The following is a 12,410-nucleotide window of genomic DNA, read 5'->3' as shown; positions in this document are numbered from 1 at the left end:
TTCCTATTCCGCCACATGACTTATGCCTTAGATCAGGGGTATCCCATTGCCTTTATGAGATGTATTGTGATGTTTTTTCCTACGTGGAGCTGGTTGTGCATGTGTGTGCGTGACGCATTCAGCCTGTGGGCCCCCAATTTGACACCCCTGCAAGATGTTGCTATTTCTCCTCTACTGCCATCTTAAAAAGGCAAAGTACTAAAGAGTACTAGAGTATACTTGATACTTATTTGTATCTAATATTAGTGACATTTATATTACAGACGAACAAGGCAGGCAGAGTTGCAGCTGTATTAGAAAGCTGAAGGAAGTGGAGAAAATATTAGTGAGTTAATATATGTTGTATATTATGATGCATAATTCTTTATTTGCAATATGGATTGGGGTAAGAAGTAGCAACTTGATTTATTATGTGCCATCAAATCAATATCAACTCAGAGCAACTACATCAAGAATTTTTCTACAGGATAATCTGTCTCTAACATGTCCCTTCAGGTCTTCCATTGACACACCTTTTGTCTCTGTAAATTAATCCATCCACTTTCATATTCAACTTTTCCATGAGAGTTACTATAGATCTTTGCATAATGTGTCCAAATGTATAATAAATTGAGCCTAAATCATGAGTGAGAATCCATTTGTGTGTTTTCTGGGCTGTCCATGGTATTCTCAAAAGTCTTCTTCAACATTAGAGTTCGAAAACATCAATAATCTTCATATTCTGCTTCTTCAATGTAGCAACTAGAAAGACCTATGAAATAGCTTTAATAGAGCAGGATAAGATTATATTCCCTGCTACAACTGAACATAATAATTATACTGTGAAAATTCCTCTTTCTACGCAACTTAAAAAAGGAATTCCTTAAATGTTTTTGTATTCACTTTGCATTATTTTAATGTTCTGTTTGTTGTTTTACTTTGTATGCTGTAAAATTTTATTGTATGCTGTAAAGTTTTATTGTATTTTTAACTGATTAACTGTAAACCAATTACAATTCTTTTAACAGAAGCTGGTGCAGTATAATCGTTAGGACATTGCACTAGGAACCAGGGCAATCAAGTTCAAATCCATTCTTATGAATGAAAATTCACTAGGTAAATTGCAGTATGTCATTTACTGTCATTTCAGCCTAACTCATAGGGTTGTTCCTATGTGGACAAAATGATGGGAGATCTCCATGTAAGCTACCTTCATCTCTTGGAGCAAAGGAAGCATATACATCTAATATATTTATAAACAGGCTCTGCCCCCATTAACTAGATCTCTAATTGAACATTGCAATCCAAGGCAACTTCTGATTTGCAGGCAATCTAAAAATGGAAAAAACCTACATTTTGCACAGACAAATTGCTTTGGTCAGATTCATGCATCAACAAGAAAGTGGGAGAAAAGAGGTAACCAGTATGAATAAGAGGAAGCCTGTTAGTAGGGCTACTTTCCCCTCCTACCTAACCTTCTGAAATCATTTCAGACCGCTCTTGACTGCAAAATGATTCATGATTCTTTGATGCCAGCAGGACACCCACCCACTGTATGGTAACACAAGCTTGATTTGGAAGTCATTACCATAGTAGCAGAAAAGTGGATGTGGGATTGACTTACTTCTCGTTGTCATAGTAGAGTTTTCCAATGGCCCAGGCAACAATGATGGGGAAAGGGATGCCTGTGAATGCAACAAGTAGATTTAGTGGTGCCATCAACACAAGATCCAACAACAGGTTGAACATGAAGGGATCCAGCTTCATCCACACAACCAACCAGAAATCTCACTATTTCCTGAACCAGGATATTTTGCTCCCAAAGCTGAAGCAGCATATGAAAACTCAATCCAACATAAGATGTGTTGTGCCAAAAGCCAGTAAAATTGTTGTAGCACTTATGATGGTGTATCTTCCTCATCTGAGCAGTAAACCTGTTTCCTTTTCATGGCATGAAGAGGGGCTTCTTCAAGACTTTCCCGAATGATAGGACTAATCTAGATGTTATGTGGTGTATCTTCCTCATCTGAGCAGTAAACCTGTTTCCTTTTCATAGCATGAAGAGGGGCTTCTTCAAGACTTTCCCGAATGATAGGACTGATCTAGATGTTATGGGACAGTTTTCTAGAGGTTCTGAATACACTGAATCTGTGCAAATTAATTATGTGCTATCAAGTTGACTCTTGATGACCACCAAGGTTAATTTATGATTCTGAGTTTACTCTCATATTTTGTTTCTAATACCAATGCAGAAAAGTGATTCCTTGAACATTTAAAAAGCTGCTTTACTTCATTTTAATAGGGACTTATAATTTATTTATTGGTTTATTTATTTCTTTAATTCATAAAGCTGTCAACTTATTTATTTATTTATTTATTTATTTGGAGTTTTTATATGCTGCCCAATCCCAAAGGACTCTGGGCAGCTTACAAGAAATATAAAAAACACATAACGACAAAACAATTTAAAAACAACAGACACCCCTCATACATTCATTCTAGTCGAGGCCGGACCTCAACAGTGAGGTCAACAGCCCTAGGCCTGCTGGAACAGCCAAGTTTTTACGGCTTTCCTGAAGGCCATGAGAGTGGGTATGGTCCGGATTTCTGGGGGGAGCTGGTTCCAAAGAGTCGGAGCAGCCACAGAGAAGGCTCTCCTCCGAGGGCCCGCCAGCTGACATTGTTTGGCCGGTGGCATCTGAAGGAGGTCTAATCTGTGAGATCTTACTGGCCGCTGGGAGGTATGTGTCAGCAGGCGGTCTCGGAAGTATCCTGGCCCTAAGCCATGTAGGGCTTTAAAGGTAATAACCAACACCTTGAAAAACAACTTGCCACTCTAAGTGGCTTTACAAGAGTATTAAAATATTAATATTAAAATATTAATATTATTAATATTTTAAATTAACTAAATTAATATTAATTAATTAAATTAACTAATTTAATATTAGTATTAAAATATTAATATTAAAAGCATCCAAACAGAAAAAAAACCCACAGCAATAAAACAGGAAATAAACACAACAATAAAACAGTACCCAGGAAACACAGGCTCCCATTACAGTCTAGAACATTCTAGAACACCCTAGGGTCTGTGGGATAGGGTCAAGACCATATGAATATCAATATCCTACAATGATTCAACCACAGACTCTCCTTTTATTTTTCAGTATCAGCAGTAAAAGTAACATGATAGATTATTTCTGAATTTTTGTAGTTGCAAAATTGGGTCCAGAATTTATATAATAATAAAGATGAGGTGTTCCAGAGGGTATGTAAAGTTCTAGGCAAACAGAAGCAACTATTTTGAATAGTAAATGGTGGCTATTAAAAGGCAGCAGCAAATTGTTTCAGAAGAGTTGCTCTTCACTTCAGGCCAGGAAATATGGGGCATCCCTTTGCATACACTTAAGAGTAATAAAGATTATAACATCTTCCCCAACAGGTGTCTTCCAGAATTTGTATCCTCCCCTCCTCATGTTATCCAATTGTTATGCTAGTTCAGGTATGATTAAATTAAAAAATAATATAATGATGTCCCTGTATATTTCTTTGTTCTACCAGATATCACTTGATGAGTTGAGTTCTCTTCCTATCTGTGCCAATTGGATATATTGAGGGAATTCATTTCAGAAGAAGCCTCCTATCATCTAACAAACTTAATTAGATGCACCAACCCTCTCCCACCCCTCTCCTTGCCACTCACACCAGCCGAGACAGATGAACATCCACTTCCGCAGCTTGTCTGTCGAATAGGTGAGAACAATAGCAGTGTGCAGATAGCATCCTTCACCAAACATCCAGAAGAAGTTAGTGACATGGAAATAGTTGTAAGCAGCTGTGACAAGACGGCACCATGGCTACAGTGTGAAGGACAAGCAGAATTAATTAATGAGAGTTCTAAGAAGTTTCTGGTTAGGCAGCCAATTAAGAACCATTAAGGTGTGGTATTAAGGATCAAGGAACTATTATCATTAAGGTGTGATAAAAGATCAAGGTCACCAGTAGCCATGGATGTCCATGGAACAACCAAGCTCATTGTTGTATCTCAGCTCAACCTACCTAGTAGGGTTGTTGTTATCAGAAAAAAAACATATGCTCCATATTTTCTCTTAGTTAACAAATAAAGACAATCTAAGCAAAGTCTATCCGTAATCATTGTTATTAAGTTTCCTTTACCCTGCCAACATTTGAAATTCATTGAATGTCCTCCTTGTGCCAAACATTCTCATCACCATAGATATACATTGTAGGATATCCTATCTAAAATGCACTAGTAAGAAAGTTTATGTTGGGCCTAAAAGCCCTATCTACTTTGTTTCTAACTATAGCTCTTTCATAATGCTCCAGACTACCAACCATTTGATTAAACGAAGAGTTTTGGAAAGCATCTCTTACAGTATTTTGCCAATCAGACTAATAAAGAGATACTAAGTTAGAATTGATATCTCTTTATTTTACAATTATTTACAATTAAAAAATATTTCTTTCTCCTCTTTTTTGTTACTCTGAAACTAAGCATTGAAACACTAATAATGCAACATTATTCTAGTTTTGTTTTTATTATTCTATTTTTATGTATAAAAGTTTGACGGATTGATATTTGTCCTGTGCCAATCATTCCGCTTACATTCAGTAATATGCCTGGAATTTAAATGTGCTGGAGTTGCTTTTTTTACAGTTTAAATTGTGTGACTTTCCTAAAATTTGTTTCGTAATAAGATTATTGTAAACCACAGAAACTGCTGAGTGGAATGTCACATCTAGGAAACAGCAACCTCAGATGAATGAGCTAATCATTTAAAAGCAGTGCAGTGCTACATAAGAAGGAGTTATTCTATCTGATCAAAAATTACAGGCCAAAAGTAAAGACAGACCACATTTCAAATTTGAGGTTTTAAGCTTGGGGAAAACAGCACTAACATCCAAAATAAAGTGTTAGCTTATCTTAGAAGGCAAAAGACAGAAAAATTAAGTGGGTCTAAAAATAGGAAAGAATCTTCATATATTTCTCAGTCATTTGCAGGACAAATTTGGTAGTTTCCCACAAAATGATTTGTTTTGAAATTTATTTTTAAAAAGCATGTTTCCTACTTTTATTGCAGTGCAAACAGTTTTCAGAGTTTGACAGACATCAGTGTTTGCAGGGATGCAGGAAAATTGTCAACAAGACTGCTGTGGCAGTGCAACTGAAGTCCTGCCCCTTTGTATGTGTGATTGCTACCACAACTATCATATTGGCTTTTTTGGGGGGGGGGGGAACTCTATTAGACATTGCTACCCACAGCAAAAGATTGGACTGTTATTTCAGGTTTATATATATGATTCACAGATTCTTTACTGAAACCTACAGAACAGGAATAGGGAAAATGTAGTCCCCCATTTATTATTGGACTTTATCTTCAGTTGGGTCAATGATCATGTACACAGGGGGGTGCAATCTATCAAATTTGGAAAAGCCAGAGGCTCTTTACTCCCATACAGAGACGCCTGATTCAACCATTTATGTTGTCACATTGCAATCCATCAAATAGTGCCTTTAAAAATAAAAATAGGCAGCCAGCATGTAGTGGATTAAGCCATTTGTGTATTGTCTCTACCAGGCTTTCTGAAGAACATTGTGGCCCAGACTTAAAACATAGGCACAGCCAGAACCAGATTTTCAGTGGGGAGATCAGGATCCTAAAGGGTAGAATGTTTATATTGAGCTCCTGCAAGGTTAAGGCAGCAGTTTAATCCGATTAAGACCCTTCCCACGTGCAAAACACAAAGAAAGAAACCATAACTGTTGATTCCACATATTCTGAGGGCTCCTTGTGGACCATAGGCCATATTAGTAAACTGCTGGGTTAGTTATACTGATGATGTTCAACCATCATATTCGAATAGGACCCTGACATCTGGAATGTCAAGACTTGCGTGTGAATTGGATTAAAGTGAGGGACAGGTGTGCAGATTCTTTTGTATCTTGCCGTGCTCTTAACATATCATGTCCCTTGCAGAGATCGCCTTCACTGAAGGTCAATGACTCAACAGCTACTCTCAACCTGATTTGGCCAGCCTGCCAAAGTTATTTCCTGGGGAGTGGCCACTGCGCATGCTACAGGCTACTAGGAGCCATAGGTGAGAGCTGAGCGACAGGTGAGGACCAAAGGTGGATGAGCTTCCCCAAAAGCTGTCCAAAAAGGACACAACATTCCCCTAAACTAGAGATGCTACCCCTCCCTGAATACCCCATCTCTAGCTAATCCCAAGGATTCAAACCAGAGTTTTGGCATAAGAAATCTGTCCTTTGCCACCAAGCTAATTAGAAGCTTCACTATCAGTAGTATCTTTGAAGTCCATAGTGTTTCCAGTATAGTTTTATTATATTTTAAAGGTTTTATTTTCACAACAGTCTAAATAATTAAGACCTCAAAAAACCTGAAGGTTCAGTTTCTCAAGTAATGTTGTGCCAAGCTCTGCTTGAACCTACCACATTGCTTTCATGCACTTCTGGATTCATGGTGAGTTGTACCACAAACCATGTGGCATTACGCAAGATGAAAGCAGTGATCAGGTTCCAGTGGATGATATTTCGTAAGCATCGTATACTCCTGCAGGAGAAAAGAAACCACTCAGTGTACAGTGTGAGCACAGCGCTGTTAAGACACCAAAAATACATGCATTCCAGCTGTCAAGTTTCAAAAGAGAATCTTTTCATCTGATGATCCCATACCTTCGTTCATACTCACCGAAGTCGCATGAAGAGGACAAAAGCTGCCAGCAATGCCCCCAAAGAAATGCAGTGCCCAAGGTAATTAATCACAACAGCAATGTGATAATGCAGTTTGCTTCTCTTCTACAACAGGAAAGACACAAGAGGACTCTATGAGATCAAGAGGATATGGAGGAAATGAAACAAGAATATGATTTTAAAATATGGTGAGTCTAGACTATGGTGATGAGTATATGATCATCAATCTTTACTTCAAAATTGTTGAGCCCTTGGTTCAGATCCAAAGAAAATGAGCCAGACCTAAAACTGGAACCCCCAAGAATAACTACTGGTAGTAAAGAATTTAGTATCAGTGGGAACAGAGTAGAAAAGATAAATCAAGGCCAAAGAATCAGATTTTCATTGAGCTTTCTCTGATGACCCCCAACACTGATTGCTTGCCAAGGGCTGAGATCAGCAATGTAATGACTCGGCTACCCCACTGATGATACAAATCATTTTACAGGCAATCTTTTATTAGGAGCAGCATTAGCAACTGCCCTCTAAGCATTATCTGCTTGCTAACTCATTCAATGGCAATTAATTCTATAGCTTAACTATGCATCGTGGAAAGAAGGATGTTTTTCCTGGATCGTTTCCCAAGCTCTAGTGAAATTGATTAGTAGAAGGTTCAAGATTAACTATGTGCAATCATACCAATGAAAGAGAACAATGTTTTGCTGAAAGACGCATTGGGAAGTGACAGAAGAAGAGCCACAGACAAGAAGAGGAAAGTGCTCAGCAGTCATTTAGAAATGCAGACTGCTGCATGGTGATGTTCCATCCTTCTAAAAGGTGGCCTAAATAGACCTCCAAAAATGGAAAAGAAGGTGTGTGTGCTGTGTGTAATTCTGGGGGACAGAATTACTTGTAGCAGTCTTCTGTCTAAGATGCTAAAGTCTTTTTTTTTTTTTGAAAGGGCCAGCTATTTTTCTCCACATTAATTGCTAATTCACACAGTGGATGCCAGTCTCACAACAGGGCAGTTGGCTAATTTAATTACTTAGTCCTCCTCTCCTGTGATTTCTATCCAAACCCCCAAGGACAACTAAATTTAATTGCTACAGTGGATATATCATGTTTCCAGGAACCTTGGTTAAATTCTAATTAACTAACAGCCTTCTGGGATTTTCCAGATAATGGCCACACAACAAAAAGGCCTTGCATACTTTCTTCACCTCCTGCCCTCATGCAAAACCTGCAAAGCCAGTAAATGTTTGAACTCACCTCTAGCTTTTGTTCTAGTGACTGACAAACCACCAAAGGCCAACTCCAGTGCAGGAAAGGAGTGAAATAAAAATCTCACACTGCCCAACCTCTTCTTAAAAAGCCTCTCAGGCCAATATAGGCATAACCTTTTAAAAAGTACTAAGTTACCCTAATGATACATATCTGTCATATCCTAAATATTCTGCTGCTAGGATGGTCCCAACTATCTGTCCATACTGTTATTTCTATATTAAATAAGTGGGCACACTTTCAAACTTATGTTTTAGCTGTCTACCATTATTATGCTTTAGGAAACATTATGGAGCATTTGGTGCTCAGAAGCATTTTTGGAAATAAGGAGAATATTGGAGACAGAATGCTTATTCATGAGCCGAGATGGTGCAGTGGTTAGGGTGCAGTACTGCATGCCACTTCAGCTGATTGCTATCTGCAGTTCAGCGGTTCAAATTTCACCGGCTCAAGGTTGACTCAGCCTTCCATCCTTCCAAGGTGGGTAAAATGAGGACCCAGACTGGGGCAATATGCTGACTCTGTAAACCACTTAGAGAGGGCTGAAAGCCCTATGAAGCGGTATATAAGTCTAACTGCTATTGCTATTGCTATTATTCTTTAAAGTTATTATTTTTAAAAAATAAGCTAACCCTAACCCTAAACCAGAGGGATGCAGTGGCTCAGTGGCTAAGACGATGAACTTGTCGATCAGAAGGTCGGCAGTTCAGCGGTTCATATCCCTAGCACCGCATAATGGAGTGAACGCCCATTACTTGTCCCAGCTTCTGCCAACTTAGCAGTTCGAAAGCATGTAAAAAAAAATGCAAGTAGAAAAATAGGGACCACTTTGGTGTGAAGGTAACAGCATTCTGTGCACCTTCTGTATTTAGTCATACTGGCATCATGACCACAGATATGTCTTTGGACAGCGCTGGCTCTTCCGCTTAGAAACGGAGATGAACACTGGCCCCTAGAGCCAGAAACGACTAGCATGCATGTGCGGGGGAACCTTTACCTTTTCCTTTACCTTTAATCCTAACCTGGTTTGAGATGGAAATGTTTGTGAGCCCATACATTGGGAATCCCAGATCTCTACTCAATGTTTAAAATCTCAAATTATTTCCAGTCAATGTAAAAAGAATTCTGCAAATCCCATTACATTTTTATTTAAAAACACAAATTCTTAGAACCAAAAGATGTAGTTGAAAAGATATATCTCGGCACCCAGACTAGCATTGTAGCCACTGCACTGCACTCCCATTTGCCCTATAACAATATTTAATGCTACCTTCTTTGTTTAATTAAACAGAACAAGTGCATCCTTGATTGAACCTTTAGTGTAAAATTTTATGTCTGCATTTACATTTGAGATGTAATCAAGCACACATACAAATACACATTTGTTGTTGTTTTACCCTTTAAAAAAAGTTTTTCTCTTCTGTTTAATTAAATAAAAAGGAGCCATGAATTACTCCAATCTGTTCATTGCTAACACCTATGTATATTCTGAAAACAATTGAGATGAAGTACTTTGGACCTTTAAAAAAGCCCAAAAATCTCAACTGTTCATAGCTTGTATTTTTCAGTCTTCCATATGTAATAGAAAAACAAAGCATTTACTTGAAAAGTGGCTTTAAGACCTCACTTAATGATCTGATTCATTAAAGCAGCATTTTTTTTTTCAAGCTCACCAAATGTAGCTGTTTCAATAAACAGCAAGATGCTGTGCTGGCATGAGGTGTAAAGCAATCTTTCCAAATAACTTTTGAAACGTGCATAACTCCACTGTCCATATTTTTATTAATAAAAGAATATTATATATCTGGGCCATTTGCTTCATATAACAGCAATAGCACTTACACTTGTATAGATAATCCTCAACTTACAACAGTTTGTTTAGTGACCATTTGAAGTTACAACAGCACTGAAAAAAGTGACTTATGACTGTTTTTCACACTAATGACCATTGTGGCATCTTCATGGTCATGTGATCAAAAATTCAGGTGCTTTATGATAGTTGCAGTGTCCCAGGTTCTTTGTGACCTTCGGACAAGCAAAGTCATTGAGGAAGCCAGATTCACTTAACAACTAGGTTGCTAAATTAGCAATTGCAGTGATTCATTTAGCAACTGTGGCAAGAAAAGTTGTAAAATAGGGCAAGACTCCCTTAACAGCTGTCTCACTTAGCAACAGAAATTCTGGGCTCAATTGTGGTCGTAGGTAAAGGACTATCTACATACCGCTCTATATCTGGTTACCATACAATAGTCCTTACCTCCTCATGGAGGATCTCTTGGCACTGGGAATAATTCACACGGACTGCCCAGGTCCCATTTGCAAAACATTCTCTGTACACATTGTCTGAAAAATAAAAATACAGCGGCAATTGAGTGGTACAAACTGCATGAAACAAATGATGAAAATAATGTCTTATAAAATGAGATATGCTGACTAGGCAAGCAAAATAATCCTTGGCATTCTTAGCTGAATCAACTGGGAAAATATTTTTTTAAAGTTTTGTTCATACATGGGTTTCTTCAGGAGACATTATAAATTTGCAGAACCAGAATATGTTATTTGTTGTTTTAATAACTTATTATTTACTAATACATGTGATATGCATGAACAGAAAGTTTTTTTTATTTTTGAGATTATAGGAAAAGTCTGTTCTTGGATTACTGCTGAATTATTCATCTACTTTAGATGCAAATTCTTATTTGATATCTGCCAGAGGTTTGAATGCTATCCCTCATTTAAGACATAAAATAAATTATAATATGTTACTTGACCCTTCTTAACAAACTTTGGTCACAGAAAAACATGGCTCAAGATCAATATTTGCTCTTTTCAAAAGTGACAAGAATTCACAAGCAAACAAAACTGGATTTAACAGAATGAGTTAACAGAATGAATTATTTTGAATGAGTGAGGCAAGGAATATTGGATCCATTCTTGATTTCCTCTGATCTTTGAATGATCTGATAAAAGATGGGTACTTGTGTATACCAGTCTTTTAAATTTAATACACTGCAAATGCATTGATTTATAAATCCCATAATTCATCCCTAGCATGAAAGTCCAATAACAAAATGTGTCATAAAAGAGGCCACAAAGCAAATGAAGAGGATGTAGAGACTATATTTAGTATGAAATTCTTGTGATACATAATCTTATTGCAATCTTTGACAAAATTCGTGCACCAGTGAAAGGCTGTGTAAGGCATTTGATAAAGTTGATCACACCAGAGGTGGGTTCCTACCAGTTCGCACCTATTCGGTAGAACTGGTTTGTCAAATCTACCAAACCGGTTAGAAGAGGTTCCACCAGTGGACACAGAAAGCAGGCCACACCTACAGAAGAGGTTCCAAAAATTTTTGAAACCCACCACTGGTCCTTGGATATGATTATTCTACACTATCATGCTCATATTTATAAAACTCAGTGCCTCTGTGAAAGGTAAGGATGACTACTGCATTTGTGGTGCAATCAGAACATTGTGTGTGTTGAAGTTGTTTTAACGCAAACTAAAGATGCCTTAAAAAAAAAAGTTTACATCATATTCTTATGCATGCTAGTGCTGTGTGTGAGGTAATTTAAGGTGGTTCTGACAAGTGTCGTCAGCATCTTCATATCCGGTCACATGGGCAGCAAGTCACTCCCACAAAGGAGGCCACACCCACAGAGTAGGTTTGAACAATTTTTGAAACCCACCACTGATCACCACCTACTACTTGATAAGCTAAAACCTTGTGAATTAGACAGCACGACTACCAGGTGATTTCATAACTGGCTGACCAATCACATTCAATGTGTAATTTTTAATGGAACTGCAAATACATGGAGGCAACTATGCAGTGGGGTACACCAAGGCTCTGTCTTAGACCCAATGATCTTTAATATCTTCATCAATAATTTAGGTAAGAGGACAGAAGGGGAATTCATTTGATTTGGAGATGACATCAAACTGGCAGGAAGAGCCAATACTCCAGAAGACAGACTTGGGCCCTATCTAACAAAATGAAATTCAATGTAGACAAAAGTAAGGTTTTAAATCTAGTCAAGAAAAAAAAAACAAGTGCACAAGAATAGAATAGATGTTATCTGGCTGAACAGTAGTAACTTTGGGATGGATTTTGGAGTCCTAGTGGACAATTACTTAAATATGAGTGCTGCAGTTGCCAGAAACATGAAGGCATATGTTTCTGGGCTGCATTAACAGAGGGTTAGAATCAAGGTCATGTGAAGTTTTATAAGACCACTTTATAAGACCACACTTGGAATATTGCATCCAGTTTTGGTTGTCATGATATAAAAAAGATGTTGAGACTCTAGAAAGAGTGCAGAGAAAAGCACTTCAGATCAGATATGTAAATGACACCTTCACTATAATAATAAAAAAGAACCAATTAAGAGAATACTCACAGAATCATCAGTAACATTTTAAAAGGAATTCCAT

General features: G+C 37.7%; 1 protein-coding gene across 2 annotated transcripts in view; it reads right to left on the bottom strand.

The window, feature by feature from the left end:
* The window catches only part of CRHR1 (corticotropin releasing hormone receptor 1), an 83,257-nt gene that overhangs the window by 13,052 nt on the left and 57,795 nt on the right, over nt 1-12,410 (bottom strand). For both annotated transcript variants that reach the window (XM_087713516.1, XM_014069083.2), the window contains 5 exons: nt 10,230-10,315; nt 6,711-6,817; nt 6,452-6,572; nt 3,683-3,836; nt 1,604-1,664 (listed from right to left, as the gene is read on the bottom strand). In XM_087713516.1, the coding sequence (XP_087569642.1) occupies nt 1,604-1,664; nt 3,683-3,836; nt 6,452-6,572; nt 6,711-6,817; nt 10,230-10,315 (529 nt within the window). The remainder of the gene's footprint in view (nt 1-1,603; nt 1,665-3,682; nt 3,837-6,451; nt 6,573-6,710; nt 6,818-10,229; nt 10,316-12,410) is intronic.

Source organism: Thamnophis sirtalis, unplaced genomic scaffold, assembly GCF_051295495.1.
Source record: "Thamnophis sirtalis isolate CommonGarterSnake01/CBP01778 unplaced genomic scaffold, rThaSir2_p1.2 scaffold_4, whole genome shotgun sequence".
In the NCBI taxonomy this organism is placed as follows: Eukaryota; Metazoa; Chordata; class Lepidosauria; order Squamata; family Natricidae; genus Thamnophis; species Thamnophis sirtalis.
This window is presented reverse-complemented; position numbering and strand designations above follow the sequence as displayed.